The sequence below is a fragment of the Rhyacophila brunnea genome, unplaced genomic scaffold, assembly GCF_057557595.1.
Source record: "Rhyacophila brunnea isolate RB1 unplaced genomic scaffold, BYU_Rbru_1.0 scaffold_11, whole genome shotgun sequence".
In the NCBI taxonomy this organism is placed as follows: Eukaryota; Metazoa; Arthropoda; class Insecta; order Trichoptera; family Rhyacophilidae; genus Rhyacophila; species Rhyacophila brunnea.
In genome coordinates, this window is record NW_028232763.1 from 33803753 (window position 1) to 33827500 (window position 23748).

General features: G+C 33.1%; 1 protein-coding gene across 1 annotated transcript in view; it reads right to left on the reverse strand.

Moving 5' to 3' along the window:
- LOC147078637 (uncharacterized) overlaps positions 1 to 23510 on the reverse strand; it is a 337516-nt gene extending 314006 nt beyond the window's left edge. The window contains exon 1 of the mRNA XM_085960322.1: positions 23025 to 23510. Coding sequence (XP_085816448.1) covers positions 23025 to 23033 — 9 coding nt within the window. The 5' untranslated portion in view covers positions 23034 to 23510. The remainder of the gene's footprint in view (positions 1 to 23024) is intronic.
- Positions 23511 to 23748: the final 238 nt, after the last annotated feature.

Genomic DNA, 23748 nt, shown 5'->3' on the forward strand with positions numbered 1-23748 from the left:
ACAGAAACACTCACAATAACTCAATTATAATGTTTGAACTTTTTTAATAGAATTCTTATTAGTATTTTTCCCCTAGGTCAGACAGTCAAAAATAAATTTTGGGTAATTTGGCACGCTTACGTAAAAAGGTTTGCTAACCCTGATCTACATGTCGTTTAATTTTTCATGAACCAAGTTTTTCCAACTAACTAACGATTTTCTGTCGTCAAGTTTGTTGGCCTCAAACAATAGAAGAGCTTAATCGACATTCGACATCGATGGAGGTAACTGAACCGTGTCTACGACATGAAATGTTAATGTTATCACTACCGCTTATGATAAGCATATTTAGCCAGGTCCATATATAAATAATTTTCCGCGAACTTATAACATTTTCAATACTTATATCATTCAGTTTACAAAGACACGGCATTTTCATTACACAACTATATCGATGAGCGTATATTTATTGCCCTTTCACTCCAAATTTTAATAAACGTTTTTTTATAATTCATTTTTTTAAATACGCCTATGTTGCGTAAGTGTCAAATTATTTATTGACCTATGAGCCCGATGCTCAATTCGTACTTACCATAAAATAACAGTAAAAATTGTAAGTAGCCGAAATCCATCTGTTAACTATAGATTATAGATATAAGGAATCCTTAACCATAGACTACTTTTCGCCCCCTTGCCCCCCTTCCGTATTGCCATTTACCACTGACAGCTGCTGTCAAAATAAATTGACGTGGCTTTAAAACGGCCAATACACTCAAATTCATTTAACAATTGATCTCAATATGGGTATTGAACAACTATTAAATATCCGTGACATTTAATACGACACATTTTCCCTTATTTTCTTGATTCTGTACATGTCTTAATTTAGTAAAACCGATTATCGAATTGAAATGTCAGTATCAATGAATTATGAATTAACTTTTCTTATTCAGATTTAGATATTTATGTAATATTAAACCAATAGATAGGTAGTTGAAATATATAAGTACTTAGTTACCTACACACCAACATGGTAATATTAGTTTTAATCACTCCATATAATTATTCACATCGTGGCATATATTTGTAATAATTGTAAATGACAAAATCTGACATTTCAACGGCAAGTGTTACCGTATCGGGAAAAACATGGTCAAAAAATAACTTATATTATTCACTAATTGCGGAGACATTTAATCATTTTTATTAAATATTAATTGTGTATTTATAGTTATTGAATTTATTTTATATATTTTTCATATTTTTGTCATCGTTTAACAATTACAAAATAATTTACCTAAATTATGAAAAAGAGAATTTTTATATATGGTAATATTTTCAATAGAAAAACAGAACGAAACTATTGCAGATTTGGTGGACCATAGACAACTCGATCATAACTATGAAATGCTTTCTGCATAGTGTTTTGTTGTAATTTTGTTGTAATTATGACAGACGATTGTGCATAGGGCTCTATGTCTTATATATTAACTTTTTTTGGTGCTATCTTCTATCGAAGGTTGGGGACAGAATTGGACTAGAATTGTATGCCTGCCCTCACAGAACAGAATAATACAGATTAAACAGACAATCTACTTCTGCCTACGTCACGTCTAGGCAGTTTCTACCTTTCCCCACATGATAAGCTGAAGTAAATCATACTCCTATTTCGGAAAATATGGCAACCTAACACTTAAAAATAATGGTTTCTACGAAGAAAAAAAAAATTAGTTGAAATTTCCGTTAACCTATAATCTATAAATGGGTACTTAAGGAAATGTTTACAAATGTTTTATTAGTTTATTGCACTTTTTTTAACTTCTGCGTCGAATGGCAATGGAAGTAAACCAGACATCGCGTAACTCAACAAAAAAATTACAGTCCTGTTAAACCTTTCATGTTAGTTAATAAATTTTGTTTCCACTTTCAAAACCGAATATATCGGTGTTGTCTGATTTATAAAACCGGTATTTCGGTATCGAAAAATACTGAGATACGGGTTTTCAAATACCGGTATTGCAATTCTTAACAATGTATAGATGCGTTTAATCTATGTGTATAGGATACAATTAATATGTATAGTGATTGGTGAGATCGGTGTAAGTATTCCTACCTCAAACAGCATTTATTTTTTTCACAAATTTTATATTTTATTACATAATAAAGCAACAATATAATAATTATTAAAACGTTTGTTCCAGTAAGTTTTTATATGTAGGTATAGCAGGATCTAAATGGAATATCAGGGTGACGTAATAATTAATTGTTGTTCCCAGCATAACAACCTAACAATGCTAATAATTTTATATGAGATCAGGCTATTATTTACTATCCAATAATAGTTGGCACTAGGCTCACCAAACATTAATAAAATTATAGTCTATATTATTATCGAATACATAAAAAATCTATTATATTAACACTGTAATGTTTCATCGTGGCCATAGTTAAAAGTAATTATTATGGCTGTAGCAAAAACAAACTAACGAATAGTATGGTGGTTGATAGCCCCAAAAAGATATTATTCTACTGATTCCCGTTGAACATTGAAATTAAGGAGCATTGGGTACGCATAGTGGCGAGTGGAATGATTACGCTATTCCGCGTGCCATTGGCTCTGCTGGGAGGTAGAAGCTCCTAGTAAAACTGGACTGTGACATAATAATAAATAACATCAGATTTTCTTAGGTTAGTGCAGTGGTATCTCACCCTAGCGCTATGGATTCATTTGCTGATGAGGTCACAATGTGGTTTTCTCAAAGCTCGGGTGTTTATCTGATGGTTTTGCATATACTGCTGTTTCAATATACTACTGTCATTGGGTCTCAAGGCAAATGCATCCCCTGCAACAACACTGTACTTATATCGATTTTGGACAGTTCTGAGTTATTAATGCCACAATGTTGTACATCTCCCTGGGCATCGAATTGTGTATTGAACAACCATATACATGAATTAAAAACATTGTGTAAAACAACGTTTAAGTTGCCTTCCCTGCAACAACGCCAACAACACTGTATATCATTAAAAACGGCCGACACGTCGTCTTTTGAGCTCTCATCAAGTTGTTTAAAATCGTCAAATAAAGGGAAAAAAGGAAGATACAACCAGTTAGATGGAAGAGAAATATGACAAAGAGATTGAAGGATAGTTGGGTACCATATAGATCTGGTAAAGATAAAGAAGGATAAGATTATCACCACCAAAAATGTAAATGTCAAAACAATGTATATATCGAACTGTCAAAATTTTGTATTGTATGGTTTCAATTGAATTAATTTCTCAGGTCGTTGAAAATAATTCTGAATTCAAGAGACATAATATAATGATTATGTTGTGTTAATATAAATTATTATTGATCTTAAAATGTTTGAGTTCTTAGGTAAAAGAAAATCCGTTTTGTTTTTATTCCATAGTAATAAATGGGGCGATTTCCATGGGGCGATATACAGTGTTGTTGCAGGGAAATCTTACTTTTTTTATGTAGACCAGTAAAAATAACCTAAAAACATAATATAAAAACGCTATTTGTATTACATACTTGTTTTTGCTTTACATATTGTGTATTATAAAGATAAACAAAAATAATTTTCTTAATGCTTCAAAACGTTTTTTTCATTTTCCCAACATTTGTCAAAATCGAAAACGGAACCCATAGTTCTGAGGAAGCGATTTAATTTAATCAAAAATGACGCGAAGAGGATAGTGTAAGACCGTAGAATAACAACAATAAAACATGAAGACAATTTGGTATGCCTGCCCTACAAAGATGATGAACGACGATAATGGAAAAGGTTATGACCTACGTTCGTTCGTGTTGTCTCAGAAAAGCGTGGGCTTATTAAAGGCAATGTTACGAAATGAAATTTTAAATTAGCGACATCCTAAAAACGACTCTTCTAAATAAACAGATAGAATATTCAGAGGCACGATCGCATCTTTTTTAGTTCGGAGACCTGCCACCAGATTGTATTTCTGACACTCTTTAAGGCTAAGCTTTCCATTATTTTATTTTTTATGACAGCTTTGTTGTTAAGATTTTCACTGTCATTCTGTGCAACTTCCTATTTGTAATCTCAGTAGGTACCTTAATACCTGTTTATAATATTTTCAAAAATAGAAGACAGTTAATATTTATAGGTATGGGTTATAACTTATAGTATAGACCAGTGGTTTTCATGTGCAGCCCGGCATGTGGCCACCAACATCATTTTCAGTATTTAATTTAATTAACTGTGCTAACGTTAAATATGCGTTATTGGAAATGAGTCATGACGAAGTACTTAAAAACTATTTTAATAATGCCACGGTTGAAAAATTTTGGTCGAAGTTATGCGTTGACCAAGAATCAAGTCAATTCAAAGAATTGGCAACAAATGCTTTATTAATATTGTCGATTTTTCCAACTACTGTATACTGTGAAAGATCATTCAGTGTAATTGCACTTCATAAAAAACAAATATCGGAGCCAGTTGACAGACACAGATTATGGAAACTTTGCTGGTTGCAATAACTTTTCATTATTATATTTTAAATTTTTGTAATCAATATGTAACTGTTTGTTTCCTTAATAAATAAAAAAAAGCTTAGAAGCAGCCATTCGGCTCGCATTGGAAAAAGGAGTATTGAGGAATTTCCATTTGCATTATTCTTTAAATAAATATATATGTATGTTCAAATGTCTTTTATTAAATGGACTTGTCTATAAATAAATTGATCCATTTGTTCAGTAAATAAAATCTAGCTTTAATTTTTTTAACGAAAGTGAAATTTCGTGCGGCCACCAGACGTTTCTATAGAACCGTCAATGTTAATTGTGTGGCCACAGTTAAATTTCACGTGAGAACCACTGGTATAGACTAGTCCAAATTAGACCCGTGGTGGTCACGTGATGTATTGAGCTGAAATTAAGCAGGAATCTCTCAACCTTCTTATTGATCAAAAATTGTCCCGATCCTTCCGAGTGGCGCGTGGCGTTTTATGGGCGGTTATGTTCTTTATTTTGATATTTAGATGAATAATCACAATATACATCGCATACGCCATATTTACATAACACCGAAAGGTCACTTCCTAAATATGGCGGTATAAATAATGGTAAGTACCTACCGACAATACTCAAGTAAGATCCGTTTGTTTAGTTCTGAGATAGTTAGTGTTAAAGTTATGGATTCCTTGAAAAAACACTCAATATCGTTTCAGAAAAATACCTGATAATTTATCAGATGAATCACTTGTCCGCCATTTTTATGTGGAAAGACAAATATGGCACTCATAATGAATTATTTTATTGGATTGCAAGAAATTACTGTAGATGGTAGTATCACAAAACGACAACTTTTAGTGACAGTCATATATCTTAATCCTGACAAAAAATGAATATTTATTTAATACCTATTGATGAAATGTCTAATTCAGTTTTTTTCGTTTTAGTGGGTTGCACAAGCTGGTTCTGACGCACACAGTTAGAAGACCACCTGAAGCCGGTCCGGCCTAATCCCCGAAGAAGATTTAATATAATAGTACATATATGTACGTACTAAAAGTTCATAAGCCTCTCTCTTATTATGGTTTACACTCTTTTCATCACAAACAATAATAAGAACATCATAGTCCAGTGCGTACGGATTGGTTGAAGTCACAACTCACAATACATTTGTGTGATTTTATCAAAACCTGTGTGTTATCTGTGATTGTTTCACTACTACTTAGGCATACTACACTACTATTTCTCTACACTTTATTATCGTTGTGCTTCATCATGAACTAGTGTAGTGTTAAAAATATTAAAACAATCAGACACCTATGGGTTAATAGTTTTTTGTATGCATTTTATCTTGTATATATACTGTTTTTACTCCGTGTTTTATTATCAAAACTTATTAGGAGATTGTAATCATTTTTATTATCATTCATGACTTCACGAATCAACATAATAATAATATGCAGCAATCATTGTCGCAATTAAACGTGGCGTCGACGATTGAGAAAAATTACAAAAAAATGTATTATATTTGCAAACATCATGCAAGTTGCAAGAATGATGTTTGTACTGACTATTATTTCAATAGATAAAAGGAATTAGATTTCTTTATGAATCTTACATTATAAAATGATTATAAATTCAAATGATTGAGCAAGATTTTTTAGATAAACATCAAACAATACAAGAAAACATCAATATATTATTATTCCTACTCATAACTACCTACTGTTTTCAGAATGTCTATTATTATTCACCTAAGATGGAGTCCGAACGTATCGTGCAAATAAAGATTCAATAAATCAGAGAGGTGTTATCAACGTTATCATAGATTACATTAATACTGATCAGTGTTGCCAACTGTCGTTGACAAAAACATGCTAGACGGGGTACGAAAACAAGCTATTTGGCAGGAAAAAACGCTAGATTTTGTGAAAATGCCACCTTTTTGCCTATCGAAAAAAAAGTGCAAAAATTTAAAAATAATATATTTATCTAACAACCCACGATAAGTAATAATTAGGTATGTAATACCAGAGTGGAATTCCCGATAATCGTCAATCCGATGCCAAATGCCTAAGCACACATTGAATTATAATATCTGATACCATTATATCACTATAACGAAGAATGTTGACGCCCGTTGATGCATGTTGAAATACCGACACTGTGCCGAAAGACGGCAAACAATTGCCGCCCATGGACTATTACAACGCGTATGCAGGGCTCGAAATGGACCGGAACACACCGGAGCGCCGTTCCGGATCATGAAATCCTTAAAATTATCGGTCCGTCTCGTGGAGAAATTAATTTGACCATCTGAGGTAGATAGGCCACATTACAAAAAATATCTAACACTTATAAAATTAGAGAACTATGTTAATATTTTCGGAAAATTATTCAGCGCTTCGGTTCGTAAAATTTTCCATTTCGACCGCTGCGCGTATGTCGCCCATCACAATGGTGAGCACTACGTGACTACATACATCCGCACGACTTGGGCCACTGTGAAGAACCACCATTGGATACCTCGCCATACTGCGCTAAATTATATTGGCTACTCTACTGCACAGCACGTCAAAGCGGAAATGCATGTATATTCTACTACCTATAGGTATGTCATTATAATGCGGATTGAGTATAGTAGAAGACACCCGAAGAAAAAAAATCGGTGTATACTTATGTACGCGCGTTAGAAGTTATACTTCTTTGGTGTAACAAAACAAAAACAAAACTTGGGATAAAGTAGATTCTTTGACTAGCTCTTAATTATCTTGTTAAATTACACACTGAAGAAAAAAGACCGCTTATTGGAACGCCGTTGGTTTATTTCTATACACTTTAACTTATATTACCAAATTATATACTTAATGGTTTCTCGTTGTTTTTATTTTTAAAGTACCAACTGTCACTCTGACGTTTAATCGTTTGTTTACGTAAGAAATTGCAAATGGCTGACAATAATAAATTCGCTGCCTAGGAGACGGAACAATTCTAAACTATGATATTATACTGTATAATCGTCACCATCGAAGTACTATACCGTGGCGTAAAGGTAGTGCGTTCGACTGATAACCGAACAATCGGTGGTTCGAGTCCAATCGAGTGCGTTTTTTTTCGTGTGAAAAACTAAATTATATGTTACGTGTCTCACGCCAAACATACACTTCTCAAACGCGCCAAAAGAAGTATAACTTCAATAATAAACGAGACAACATTACATAATTAATATGCCTATTATTAAATATAAATCTTTGATAAATTGTTAGTATAAAATACAACGTTATCTACAGTGGATATAGTAAATATTCTTACGAATACATTGTACTTAAACATAGCGGATTATTTGACAGTATCCTGTATTATCGACATGCATAATATTTTATTATTCTTGACATGTTCACAGTCAAGATCGGTTTATTCGAGGTGCGGCAAGGTGGACTCGGATGCTTTGGCGGTCAATAAAAAATTAACATTTTCACCTGATTTCTTTTTAACGACAATGGTTGTCCTCAACAAACTTGGCACAGAAAACGGCGAGTTCAGTGTGCTGAATTATTTTGCGCATACATTGAACAAACCTTACCGTTGCAGTGTAATTATATTATGTGTTAGTTCATTGAAATAGTATTTATACAAAACTGTAACTATCCAAAGAGGCGGCTTATTTTAACAGATCTTTAACTTAAAGAAAACCAACTTTACAAATAGCTGCCCTGAGAATTGGTGTTTGTAGACTTATCAACATATTCAATCAAGCCATACACGGATTTTAAAGGTGATACTTACTGATAAGGTATGTTGGTACTTTCCACTCCAATATGAACTATATTATGCATCGTGATAGTACAGAGGTATTTTTACGAAGGTTGGTTTTTCACAGTTCATACACAGGGCCGCACACAGAAAAATGATTTTGTATTTTGAAAAAATATTCTTTATCTTTAAGGCGACGGGAGGGGGCGGGACTGACAAAATCGCGGCTATCGATGGCTAAAGAGATAATTATGATCATTAATTGAGTTAGCATTTACTTGTAAGAATTCCATTTTACAAGAAATGAAAATATAAGTAATATTAAATTCTACAGGTTTTTAAAGAGGTTTGTCGATAGCTATTTCGGTTGTAACACCATTATCAAGACTATTCAGATAGGCCGTTTGCCTTTGCTTAAATACTATACGTGTATAGATAGAGACAGAATACATTTTCTTATTCGTTCCAGCAATATTATGAATTTGTACACTTATTATTAATTCTAATATTATTAATACTTTGCAAAGTAATTAATTAAGCAAAGGCAAACGGCCTATGTGAATAGTCGTAAATAGTAGATAATGGTGTTACAACCGAAATAGCTATCGACAAACCTTTTTAAAAACCTGTAGAATTTAATATTAATTATATTTTCATTTCTTGTAAATATGATCTCTTTATCATAATTACATATGTATCATGGCGGTTGATTATTACAATAAATTAACCATCTAACTAAACTGCCAAAACTGTCTATCTCGCTCTAAAAGTTTACACAGCCAAAAGAGGGGCTGCTAAAACATAGTACTTTTAGACAGTTTAGACGGTTAACTTATTGTAACAATTAACCACCTCATTACATAAATATTATAAACTACCGTCGATAGCCGCATTGTGTGAATCCCGCCCCCTCCCGTCGCCAGATAAAGAATATTTTTTTCAAAATTGGCCGATTGATCATAAAAATCTTCGCCCAGCCTCAATCCGCCGCATATACTTTGGTGCCAATACCAATTCAATAATTAATAATGCAGACGAAAAACGTAACATTTAAAAATAAAAAAAGTGTCATATAAGTAAGGTGAACTTAAAATTACATATAAAATATTATTTTCAAACGAAATTTATCCATTGAAAAACTGATTATGAAGACTGAAGAGGTTTATGTATTAATTAATATTGAATTTTCAAAACCAACACGAATAGTAATTGAGTTTATTCAATTCAGTGGAGACTACATAACATTAAATTATTTTTATGGTTTTTTTAGTAATACGAGTGAAAATGTGCTCAACACATTTCATTGCCACTGCTTCTCAAACGATTATGTACATATATCCAATAAACTATTTCGGTACAAGTCTGTTTACTGGAAGTCAGGCGGGAACAGCGGCAATTTTCATGGCCGATTTCGGCAAAATTCATAAATTCAATCATGGTAACCTAACCGACGGCTCTCGTGGTGCAGTGCGTAAGGCGCTGACCTTCCATCCGGGAGCACTGGGTTCGATTCTCAATAAGGATACAATATTAACAAAGTTACTAACAACCACCTAGTAGATACGAAAAATCAAGGACATCAAAAAACCTAACCTAACCGAACAAATAATCCAGTATTCGGGTATTTTCAAAAATTGTTTGCCGCTGGCTTCCAATAAATTAATAAACAAGAACCACTATTTCATTTTTTGTCGTTTGGTTTTGAATAGGTTGAATATTATATTGTATTTTGATGTTCGCACGCTCGCTTGATCAAACTATGAAGACAATAATGGTGAACGCCAGTCCGAGTTGCGCAACCAATTTGACGGTAGGTATACGTCACCGCTGCGTTGCTACAATTCAAGGATAATTTGAAGAAGAATATTTTGAGAAACAACAGTAAATAACCAACCTATTTTACGTCATCATTCGTAAATACGTTTTAGTCATCGGTGAGTTACATCCTGACATCACACATCATCACAATAATATGCATTGTAACATCACGCAGACAGTACACTCCTCGTAGCCTGGATAAAGATCACACCCAAAGTTGCATAGGTACCAACATTACTTAAATGTATTATTATTTTGCAGTATTATGTCACAAACTAAATAGCAGACATTGTATGTGTTTACAAAATAAATATCCGCGTAGAAACTTTGGACAGAACAATGAAAATTTGAAACAGACAAATTACCCATCATAATATTTGGTGCATAATAATAATTACTAAGTAACTTTGGTGACAAAATATATATCTTTAAACGTTTTATCAGAAGAGGACCGACTGTCCGCGTTAGCAGTAAGGAAATTTTTGATTACGAGAATTCTGGACTCTCAAGAAATGAAACATGTCGAAAAATCATAAGTAAAGCTCTATCTACTTTTCATATTAGAAGGTCGCATTTAGCCATCTTGGACTTACAAGCACTTGGCTATTTTTTTGAATATTCATTTTTAAATACGGTATAATTGGGTTAAGAGCCAATACATCATTACAGTAGTAATTTGACGTAAGAAAAAATATATCGGTGTATTTTACAACGTTTTTCTTAGCTCGTATTCTTATTTGTCCGGTAAAAATCTTGCAATCGATTTTAAACTAACTTCCCGACTAGCTAGACATTTGAAACTTTTATAATATATTAGAACACGATGCCAATGCATTTTTAATACTTTTAGCCATCTTTAAGTAGAATTGAATTTATTTTCAGTTAATTCTGTTCTGTATGAAAAGTTATTTCGACAGCATTATTGGTTGCTAGGGGTCTGGGGTCCTAGCAACTAAATTATTAATATATACGTGCGTTACTATGGAAATCAATATGACATGTAAAAATGACATTTCAGTATTATTTCTATCAAATACATTTTTTTTGACTGTTTAAGCTAGTCAAGTCAAGTTTATACGATTCAACAGAAAATTTAAAAACGTTGTAGGTATATAAAAAGTTCTTTTTATCTTGTAATTATTATTTGTTAATTTTAAAGTTGGTAGAAATCTGTTTGCTGGAAGCAAGGCGAGAACAGCGGCAATTTTTATAGCCGATTTCGGCAAAATTCATGAATTTAAAAGTGATAACCTAACCTAACCCCTAACAGATAATCCAGTATATAGGCTATTTTCAAAATTCGTTTGCCGCTGGCTTTCACTCAATAGGCAAAAGTATCTTAAAGTTACCTAACCAACATGCCTCAATAGCTGTAGTGACTGCTTTTTTTAGTAATTAATCAAATTTAAATAATAAAAGAAGAACATAAAAATATTAATAGCTAGGCAGCCCTCCTAGTGCAGTGCATAATGCGTAGACCTTTCACCCGGGAGCTCCGGGTTCGATTCAAGATGAGGTACAATATATTGACATAATCTAATAGGTATGTGAATTTCTCAAGCTTGGGAGTTTTGTCACTTAAATTGGGCGTTCACGGTATGTTGAGGTGCTTAAAACTGTACCTTAGAGCGGAAGTCACATTTTTATAATTTTTGAGACACTTGTGCAGATTTAAATGTGTATTCACGTTCTCTTAGTGCTGAAAATTTGGGAGTCCAATGGCACATGATTTTCAAAATACTTACTTCTAGTCCAATTATTATACATACTTTAGAGCTGAAAGAGTGGATGTCCAATTTAAGCCATTTTTTTCTTTAAGCTAAGTATAGCAAAAAGATTATTTGCAAAAGTGCGGAAGTCCAACATACGGAGTTTTAGTCCGAACGCGAGTGAGTATTTTAAATAGATTAGATTATCTATTTACTATGTTAAAACTGCTCTCCTGCAAAATATTGAATATGTGACTTCCAGACTTTGAGCTCTTAGGTACCTACAGATAAAATAAGAATAGTAATTGTACTCTGCAAAATTTGGACTCATTCAAAAATCCGCACTTAGTTAATGGCATGTGGCATGCATGACGCAGGTTCCCCACCTCTGATCTAACTTATTATGAATATACCTACAAAGAACATCGCATTCAATTAAATTATCGATGTAGTCAAAATGAAGATGCGATGACGAAATTACAATACACCGGTCATTTTTGGAATAGTAACCAACACGTCCTAATGCAAACACATGCATGTCTTAATAAGTAATAATATTATGTATTTTTTTCAAGGCGTAGGTAACATTTTTACATAGTAAAAACATCGCCTACAGAAATTCGACATCCATACTTAGATGCGTAAGCTATTAAAATTAAATATTATGAATTTCAAATAACATCAGCTAATCATTTTATTTCGACCGTTTTGGACACACTCGTTTATTCTCCAACGCATTTCTGAGTCGAAATAATCACCAAATAATGTGCGAGATAAGTATTTTAAATTATAATAATATTTACGTAGGCCTTTATCTTCTCATCTTCACGTTTTTACGGTAATTATTATTTTATTTATTTTGTACAGAAACCACGGAAGCAGCAAAGTATACTTACCTTAATACTTAGATACGTACTGGTAATGCTCTTTAAGTTCATATTATTAAGATAGGATAATTTGTAATAGGTGGTCTATTGCAATATAAATAACATTTAAATTCTTCATTAAATCAAAATTATATACTATTATAATATAACCATCGCGTTCGGACTATACTTCGAAAGCCTCTCTGTACTACAACATTTGGATGCGATTCCAGGCGTGCGATGACTTTGGCTTATAGGAATTCTTTTAAAAAACATACATACCTAATATTGAACATACATAATTTTAAAACATCTCATGCGTATACACACTAGAAAAAATCATTTGGTAGAAAGTGTCTAGTCTAACTGCGCAAGTATACAGTATAGAAATTCAATCATTTCGGTTATTATGAAAGTAGATAAGAACAAATTATAAATTATTTAGGTATGCGTAGGTACTTATTATTGTAAAGATAATATTCCATAGTTTGTAATATATTAATTATGTAAATAAGGTTGGAATGTAATATCAGTTATTTGATCTAATCTTATCGGTTGATAACAGGTTAAAACAGGTATATAAGTATTATTATTATATTAGGTTCTTTTCTGTTTAGTGGAAGCCAGCTGCAAACAAATTTTGAAAATACGCGATATACCGGATTTTTTGTCAGGTTAGGTTAGTTCTTTAATTAACGAATTTTCCCAAAATCGGCTATGAAAATTGCCGTTATACCCGCTTGGCGTCCAGTAAACGGACTTGTACCTTATATTGATATAGAAACAATCTTATTGGGGTCTATAGTAACTATTGATACAGTATCAACCTAGTCATAATAATTTTTGTGTTACCTACAATAACTTTAGTCGGTAAGTAATTATTAATTATAAGTATACAAATAATTACAAGATAAAAAGAACTTTTTATATACCACGTTTTTAAATTTTCTGTTGAATCATATAAACTTGACAATTCTATTTATTAATAATTTAGAACAAATAAGGCAATTGTCAACAAATCATTTTTTTTGCTATTTTGCAACAAACAAACAAATATAGAATACTGAAATGTCATTTTGATTACGATAGTAACGCAAGTATATATTAATAATTTAGTTGCTAGTACCACCCCCTTAGCAACTAATGATAGTGGATTGGATTACGGATTTCTTCCGAAATAACTTTTCATACAAAACAGAATTAACTGAAAATGAATTCAATTCTACTTAAAGATTGCTAAAAGTATTAAAAATGCATTGGCATCGTGTTCTGATATATTATAAAAGTTTCAAATGTCTAGCTAGTCGGGAAGTTAGTTTAAAATCGATTGCAAGATTTGTACTGGATAAACAACCACCGGACAAACAAGAATACGAGCTAAGAAAAACTTGGTAAAATAGTACAGTCTAATTAGCAGTGTATTATTATTTACTAAAAAAATCGATTAGATCACATAAATAAGGCTTGTTATCTAAAACACGTGAAAGCTACCATTGGAATATAATATGATAACGTGAAAAACAATTGAATGAATTTGTTTGTTTTTAGTTTAATATTAAATCCCTACATCTAGGTCAGTGTTGCCAACCGTACTATAATTATAGTACAATACTATAATTTTGATTCGGTGAAAAATGTAAAATACTATAATTTTACGCCAAATATGCTAAAATACTATAATTTGAAGGGATTCAAGACGAAAGATGTTCCTGTACTATATTTTTAACAGAAATACTATAATTTTTACGGCTTTGTACTATAATCAGCATATAAAAAGATGGCAACACTGATCTAGGTACCCACTGAGAGAGGTATAGTATAAGAGGGCTCGCACATCAGAACTCGCCGCATGCGTCTTACGACGAATTCGTCGATGTGACGTCATCGTAAACCAAGAAACAAACGTTATCAAATGGACCTTCGCAGATTGGCCGATGCAACTGCAACTCTGCGACCCAGCGACATTCGTCTAGTTGCATTGGCCAAAGCGTGCATGTCGATCTCGGGAATGTCGCCTCCGCGCAAGCGCACAGCCTGCGGCCATCGGCCATTTCTGTTTCTGTCTCTGTCTACACTGTCATTGCTCGCTCATCGCGGTGAGCGTTTGACGTTTGTTCATACAATCAACACAATAAAAATGGCAGACGAGAGACTTCTCCTTTTTCACGTTTGACGTTTGCCGCTAGGCAGATGTGCGAGGCTGTAGCATACAACATTCGCCGGCAGTCTCAGAAGTCTTTGATTTATGGCCGTCAGGCACACAAGGCGAGTTGCGATGTGCGAGCCGGCTAATACCACTATACCGCATACTTATTATCAAGATGATACGTATATCAGTAAACAATTTATAAATGCAGACAGACATCCATTTTCAATAATCTGTTTAGATAACGAAAGTACATTTCGATTCCTACCTAATTCCACATGATATCTATATTTTCATCAATGATGTGAATGTTTTTGTATCCATTAAATGTAGTGATTTGGATACAGTGGGCACCTATATGATGTATAAGATAACAATATAGATACAAACTTATCTGCTACTTACTACATGTAATATGCAAGTCAAATTACACATAGATGACGCAAATATGATTAAATTCAGCTCTATTTTAGGAGTACTTAAATGATTGGAAATTTCCCCTGACAATAAAAGTAAAAATGCACACGTATACCGTGGCACAATTGATAAGGAAATTTTCAAACACATGCAGGGAGTGTTCAAAAGAACTTCAAAAAACCCTGGTTGTGAATTATGTGAACTAACCTGTGCATTATTACTAACTTGACTAATAAATGCTACGATTACTTCGGTCCAGTATATACAAGAAGTACCTTCTGTATCGTCACAATTGATAACTGAAACCGAGTATGTATTTCGTCCGAAGACTCCAGGTTCGATCCCGATGAGGTTACAATATATTTATGTGATTTTCTCAAATCCTGGGTGTTTGCGATTATTTCATTTCTGTTGCTAATTAAAAGCTGTTGTACTACTGTCATAAAAATGATAAAATTAATATACTTAATATTATGTGTAAGTATATATACAAAAAAAATTAAAAATAGACACGCACACTGAGTGAGTCGTACCTACATTATGGATTATACAAATTGTCACCAAACCAACAAATTAATGCATCTACTACAAAAAGTACTTAAGTTTTTTTTTCAATGTAATAACTTAATGTTAAATTAATGATTCACGCGATCCTTCACCGTTCGTTGTCACGACTATAAAGTTGCGTCAGATTTGAGCACATGCAATTCGTCCAAATCCAAACAACTTTCTTTTTGTAAACAAATTTAGTAAAATAAATATTTTATCTGCCTGTCCGTATGTTCTACATCACTCATAGAAGGTACTACGTACCTACACCTACACATACTTCAAAACAATCTCTTGTCTTGAAAATTTCTCTTTGAATCTTCCTTATATGTAAATTTGTATCGTAATCATGTCGATAATACAAATTTTAATTGATACAAAAGATAATAATTATAATATTATGTATTATAAAATTCCACAACTTACATAAGTAAATACTTATCTTGCTATCAGCTGTAAATAAAAGCTTACTGTCTACATTCGGTATTTTTTTTCGTTCGCTAGATGAACGCGTCGCAGTGCATACGTTGCTTGCGCCATTGTCTACCTCAAACCGGTTTCAAAATAGTCATTTTTCGTGACCAAAGTGCTAGCGCGCATAGATTCATCCATCACCGATGGACATCTTTTCAACATCACGTCAATGTTGCCAACCGAATGATTCCGCGAAACATTTATAACAGTTTATTATAGGTACCTAATATAATTTTAAAATAGGCCAAAAATGCTATAATTTTGAAGGATTCAAAACTAGAAATGTTCTGTGCAGTATATTTTTGAAAAGATTAAAAAGGTCACAACAATGCTTCCTGTGAAAAATTTAAAACTGTTTGACGTACACGTGTAGACAGTTGACACGATGCGTAACACACTTACAACCTAATGCCGGGTCCACACTGGCAACAAGTTGCTGGTTACCTCGTTAGATTTTATGATAATTATCGTAAAATTTAATGAGGTTGCCGGCAACTTGTTGCCAGTGTGGACACGGCATAAGGAAGCCGTCAATTTTTAAAACATTTATATTGTGTATGAGTTACGTAATCCGTGCTGTTTAAATTTATTGATGGTAATCGAACACATGTGAACTTAATATTAATTAGGTATAGATAGTATATAATATGTAGGTACAACTAGAATTGGGTATTTCTCGAGAAAACCTCCATCTCGAGATTCGGGATTTCCCGAAATGATGTAATTTTGAATTCTCGAGATTCGGGATTTCCAGAAAAGAGTTCTCGAGAATTCTCGAGATATCGGGAAATTTTAAAAAAAAACTGTAAAAAATCCGAAAGTCAGTGTAAAAACAGACAAATTCCAAAAAAATATGTTTTTTTTCATATATGTAAGTAAGAAGACAAACAAATAGAAGTATGAAAACAAAAATAATTCAAAACATTACTTATTAAAATAGAATTTCAAAAAACACACACATAATTCCCTGATGTTGAAAAATTGCGCTCACTTTGAGTCGACGTTGACTTAATTGTGTTAAATACCCCGATCAGTCTTTGAACGTTTTGTATTTTCTGTCCACTTTTTTCATATAGAAAAGCCGTTTTTTCAATCATTAATTATTAATAATAAAGAAATCCCGAATCCCGAGAAAAGATTCTCGAGATCCGGGATTTCCCGAAATGTTAAAAATTTCAATTATCGAGATTCGGGATCGAAAATCTCGAAAATTTCCCGAGAATTCCCGTCGGGAAATTCCCGAAACCCAACTCTAGGTACAACTGTGCATAGGTTTTGTATTACGTAAGGAGCGCATTTTTGTTATCGCCCCGGGCGCTAAGATACCTTGCTAGGCACTTAACATCATATTATCATAATATGATGATCCGAAAGTGCTAGATTTTCGTTGATTTTTACGATTCTCCAAATGTTAACCATATTGTATTTACATAATTACTTAGGTATGACGTACTAACTATGTAAATATTTTCTTTTTTTTTTGACCATGTCCGCTCCTAATAGGATCATATTATGGGCCTCTTTAGGTTTTTATTAGGTTTGTATTAACATATTTTTGCTTTTACGAGGAATAGACGTTAGCCACTTGGAGCATTGCAGACAGTAATGTTCAATTTTATTAGATCCAACAAGAACGTTTTTTTGGTAGGTACCACTGTCTTGATACTGACAAGCACCTATCAGATTTTTATATAAATATAATATACGACATGTTTGTATTTCTAATTTACTTAAGTACCTACTGATTTTCTTTTGTCTTTCCCTTGATCTCAATATTATACAGCCATCTACTTTTGATACAATACCTCGCGATGAACTGTGTGTGATACGGACAAATGCAGTCACATTTTAGTCGTATTCGATATGATTGTGAAAATATATATATAAATCACATATACGTAACAAACGTAAGTTTATACGTTTTGACCATCTACGAGTATTACTATTCTAAATCTAAATAATGCGTGAGTTATTTCTAATGATATTTACACAACAGGTGTCGTATTTGACTTACCATAAATATTTATTCAATTGTATCGTGTAAGTATGTAGGTACCTATATGAATTCGTTATAAAAATGTACCACAGTGTGTGGGAAAACTCGCAAAATTCAATTGATTCAATATTTTGTATTTATATAGGTAATACGCTTAATAGTGCACATACTATTTTAAAACATCTCTGGGATAAGTATGCATTGGTTACAAGGACTGAGGTGCTACATTAACTTTATAGGGGTGAAACGTTGGCTTACATAAATGAACAAGATCAATGATTTGAGTTTACCCATATCCACCCGCCATGTATATGCAGCCGCGGTTTGTACACAGCCGCCATCCATACGCTATAAACGTGTCAGAATGATAAGATTTTAGTGCCACACTTCCTTGTCCCGAAGCGATGCTGCACGGGACTGATGTAGCAACCATGCACCTTTCTTGACTTGCTCTGCCGTCATTTATCTTTAATGACATGACAGTCACGTAGGTACGTTATATCGAAGTAAGCAAACATACACATACCTTAGGTGGAAAAGAAGATATGAGAAACCGAGATTGAGGCGGCTGGACTACGGCACAGGAATTTTGAGGATGCTCGATGAAGAGATCTGAACAGCAACTGTGCTGGATCGCACGAAGCGGAGAAAGTTTATGGATGAAGCCACGACCCGCCACGAGAAGAATGATGGCGAATAAATTGATTTAAATGTTAGTATCCTGATCTTTATTCTGTTTTGTTCTGTGGTCATAATCATACATATTCAATTCAATCAACATTTTCTCTTTTCTGATGCATTGGTCCATCCGGTTCAGGGGCGGATTTACCAGTAGGTACTCTGAATGCGACAACAAACGGGCCCCTAATTCAAAAATTATTAATTCACAACTCATTTGTGACGACGTTTAAAAAATATAAAAATACTGAAACGTGTATTTCACAGAATTAATTTAGTAAGGAAATCGCATATTTCACAATATTTATTGTCGATTTTTCGATAATCTTAAGAGGGGACATGCTCAGCGTAGGTCAAAATGGATCTTTTATTGCATTTTCAAAGCATGATCCTGGACCGGCGTATTTCAAAAAAACACTACCTTATTCTTAGGTCAATAATCATTATAAAGCAATCATTATTCGTAGGATGTTTATCACACTTGAATGGTCAAAGACACAGCTTATAATGAGTATCTTTAGAATTATCTTGAAATGTGTTAATCTTGCCCATTTTTTGAATAATAAAATGCCCAATTCTTGTCAAATTTGGGATCACAGAGATTATCAACATAATTTTATATCGTAAATATTTCACTATAATAATGTCGATGTAAATTATACTGATGGTTTTATAAATGCGTTTAAAAATTAATAAATGTAAAAAAATCTTAACACCACTGCACATTTACGTACTGAAATATGACTATATTCTAAAACATTAGAGAGAGAGGTTTAAAAGAATACTATTTTATGTAATAAAAATACTTTATGCAGTCATCAAATGTTTGAAATAAATATAAAGGATAATAAGGCTTCAAAATTATATAAATAGATTATCTACAACGTTTAAGGAATGTCCATGATCATGCTTTGAAAATGCAATAAAAGCTTCATTTTGACCTACGCTGAGTATGTCCGCCCTTAACCTAAACGTCTTATTTGTATTTGTTGAATAATCGTGAATTTTGCTGTTGCTGACAATCTATTTTTGCTTAAACAACGGGATATCCCACAAAAAGCGGGACGTTTTTCAACGGTCCTGTGACATACCTACTACTTAACATTGCAGAAGATTAAGCAATTAATTATTATAAATATTTTAGTATGTTATTTCATATCATTTGACGTGTAGGGTGTAGGCGAAGGGGAAGAAAACTCATAGCATTGACAATGAATCAACGTACACTTATTACATCGATTTAACAAAATATTTTAGACATTAATAATTACGAAACGCAAGTTCTGGTGCCATTATTACCTATCTCCATAAGTAATTGTTATCTCTATGGGGGACCCCAAATTGGTGCTGTAAGTATGGCCCCCTATTGGTTAAATCCGCCCCTTACCCGTTACGGTTTTTAAATCTTATTGATGACTGTTTTAATTTGATTATGTCACTTGGTATGAAACTGAATAACACGGTTAAAATCCTAATGATAAGCTAATTATGCATTTCTATATAGCTGATATTTTGCAAAACGATGATAATAAGCTTGTATGTAAATTTTGTATGGATAAATTATTAAAACTGTCCCAAAAGAACGTGGATACATTTACTCATTTCTTATAAATCTTCACAATGCCATATAAAAGTCATAAAACGTCATTCATCTCATTTTTTTTAATACAACGCATCATCCAGAATCCACATGATACAGTCCTGTTGTCGGTAAATACTAATTATAGAATAATATTATTCAAAGAATAAGCAGTTAATATCAAAAGGACATTTATTATAACATCACCATACTTGTACATGAAAAAAATCGCTACCTAATATTGTTATGTTTCATCGATGGCATATTCCATAATAATTAGATAGTGAGGAGAAACCAATGAGGCTGTTAAGATCCGACATAAATAGTCCACAATAAACTTTACCAGTCATACGTATTTGTTTTCTTTGAACTAAGCTTACTAAGCCAACAATTTACAGATAATGATTGTTATTTTTAATTCAATTACTCAAGGAAAACCAAGTTTAGTTTAGGCAGGGCTTAATGAATTTAAAAAAAAAACTAAGCAACAACATATAATAATATTATGTACCTACTCTTAATTTAACGAAAACAAATAAGTATGAATGGAATAGTGTGCACTATTTTGTCGAATCGCCCGTAACATACAATAATTATTATGGTTTGGTTTAGGCAAAGTTTAATTGATTTTTAAAAACTAACCAACACAATCTGTAAATTGTAGTCTTAGGCATGAAGCCCATTGACGCAGCGAGTGCGGCGCTCGCGCAAAATCTCTACAAGTGGCGCGTAAATCATCAAAAATACAACGTAATCAAATACGCCAGCGCCCACTGGACTTGACGATGCCTTGCGCCCCGCCTGCCGCATGAGTCACCGTTTTTCGCTTCTCGGCGATACGATTTAATGAAAATACAAAGAAGTCCATTCATTGAACACGGCTACCAAAATTACGCTGCTCGAGGCGTCGTCGATCGACGGGCGAAAAGCAATTATTTAATAACAGGGAACTCTTTGTTCCGTGTCCTATATTTCGCTGGTTGAATAATGTCGTCGTAAATATTAATTACAAGCCCCGAAATAATATAATATTTTTATTGCTTTGTTATGAGAGGCGCTGTAATAATAATTATTTTGTGCTGCTTGGGCCGCTTATTACATAGGTGAAGGGTAATGCGCGGCGAGAGACGTGTGATTATGGTTATGAATAAACACTTCATACGCCGACTTCGCCCGCTCGACGCGTTCTATGGGCACCATCGCTTAGTTAAATAAAAAGGAATACGAACCATTTATGTCGAATCTTACCAGCCTACATCCACCCTTCGACACTAGGAAAATACATTGTTATTTTAGTGGGTACCTTCGTTGGTATATAGTTGGAATTAATGGTTTTATTTTGGTTTGTATCGTGGGGGTCTCTAAACCCGCCACTGTCTTTATACGTAGGTATTAGTACATTGTACATACAATGTACTATACAAATTAATAATAAAGTACAAAATAATGTACCTACTTGTTAATATACAGATACACATTAATATTTTACTTTCAGTAAGTATTCAGTAGGTACCTACATGGAATGATAGGATTTGCGGTCATGTCAATTGATTTTTTGCATCGGAAATTTTTCCATTAGACGGAACACAGTTCAGTTAAAATCTAGTAGACAGGCTTTCAAAAGAATGCTTTATTTCATTTTGTCTTGTTTATACGCCAGACAAAATCTAAATTATCTTTAAATCGACAATACTTACTACCTATCTATTTATCTTTAATCAATCGATAGATTACAAAATACTTAGATATACTAATACCTACTTATTATATAATTTCATGTTTTGCCGTGTTCAAAAATACATTTAACATTACGAATAAAAATCTGGTCTAAATAATGTACTGTCCGATTAGAATCCAATTGGATAAACAACAAATAATATTGATTTATTTGAAAGATGCTGAAGCTGAAAGAATGTAGTTTATTTAGTTGGCATAAAACACGTAGTGCCAGCTATAAATTAATAATTACAGCATATTGTTACAAAGTTTTAAATTAATAATAGTTTCATGCTAATGAGATTGCTTCATAAATGTTTATTATACACGGTCATTACGAATTCGGTGGGTCCTTTATTCTGTTCATCGCCTTCAATATATTGTGTAATATAGCTTAATTAGTTAGATATCTAGTATTACGTCAGTATTGAATGCATTATTATTTGTAATCGCACATTTATCACATTATTTTGCTGTAAAAAACATTGCAATCGAAATAATCAGCCCAATATAATGATTGCGGTTGGATGTTTCGCGCGTTTTTCTTGTAAATTCGTTCCTATTTTAAAAATAGTGCTTTACGTCAAAATTTAACTTGTTTCCAAATAACAGACAATGACATTGTACAAATTGTGACATGTAACACCAATATGAGAAGTGAGGTGTTGAAAATCTTAATTGGGATGCAATTTTAATTAGATGAAGGTACTTTGTGAATGCATGTATTGTAGTTTAGCAATGGATACTCGTTTATATGGGCATTGTTGGTGAAGTTCCACCGGTGTAGTACGTTTTATTATAATCAAAGGTTAATTAATTCTAATTGTAATGCAATATAATTAAGTTGGCATTCATTACCTTCGCCATATTGCAGCAAATATGAAATGCGCTCAAAATTCAAAAGCGCGTCAAATTGCAAGCGACCTTCGGCAGATGATCTCGTGGCCTACTGAGTGGCCTGGCGTCCGACATCCTTCCGCTTCAATCCGTAAAACACAATTTTCAATTCACAATAAAACCGAATCACAGAACGCACGCGAAAAACTAACACAAAAATAATAACGGATAGAAATCTCGGTTTACTTAATCAACAACAATGTTATTTATTACGCACAGTCGCGATTTTCAAGAAATTATCCAAGGAATAATTTGAAATTAGCACGAATTATAAATGAAAATCGACACAATTTACTTCACTGGCAAAGGTTCGATTCAATACTTTCGGTTTGTAGATGTTTTATTTCTCTCACTGACCGCGAAGCACTATTTATGATTCGTTATTCGTTGACTCATCTTTCCCTCTTTACACACACGAGTACGCGGCGCGCGCGTCAAATCAATACTGCTGGATAAGGTAAAATAATTCTTATTGCGCATGGCAGAGTGGCGCAAAGAATTAAATTGAAATATTATATTGTATGGCGTATGCGATCCCATACTGCCGCGTTCCGCTACAACGGTGGTGCTGCGTTTTTTATTCGAGGGTGTCCAATAACCTCTATTATGGAACACGACAAAGTTATTTGTTTATAGAATTATCATAAAATTAACCACGACGAACTGTCATTTTCAAATATAACAA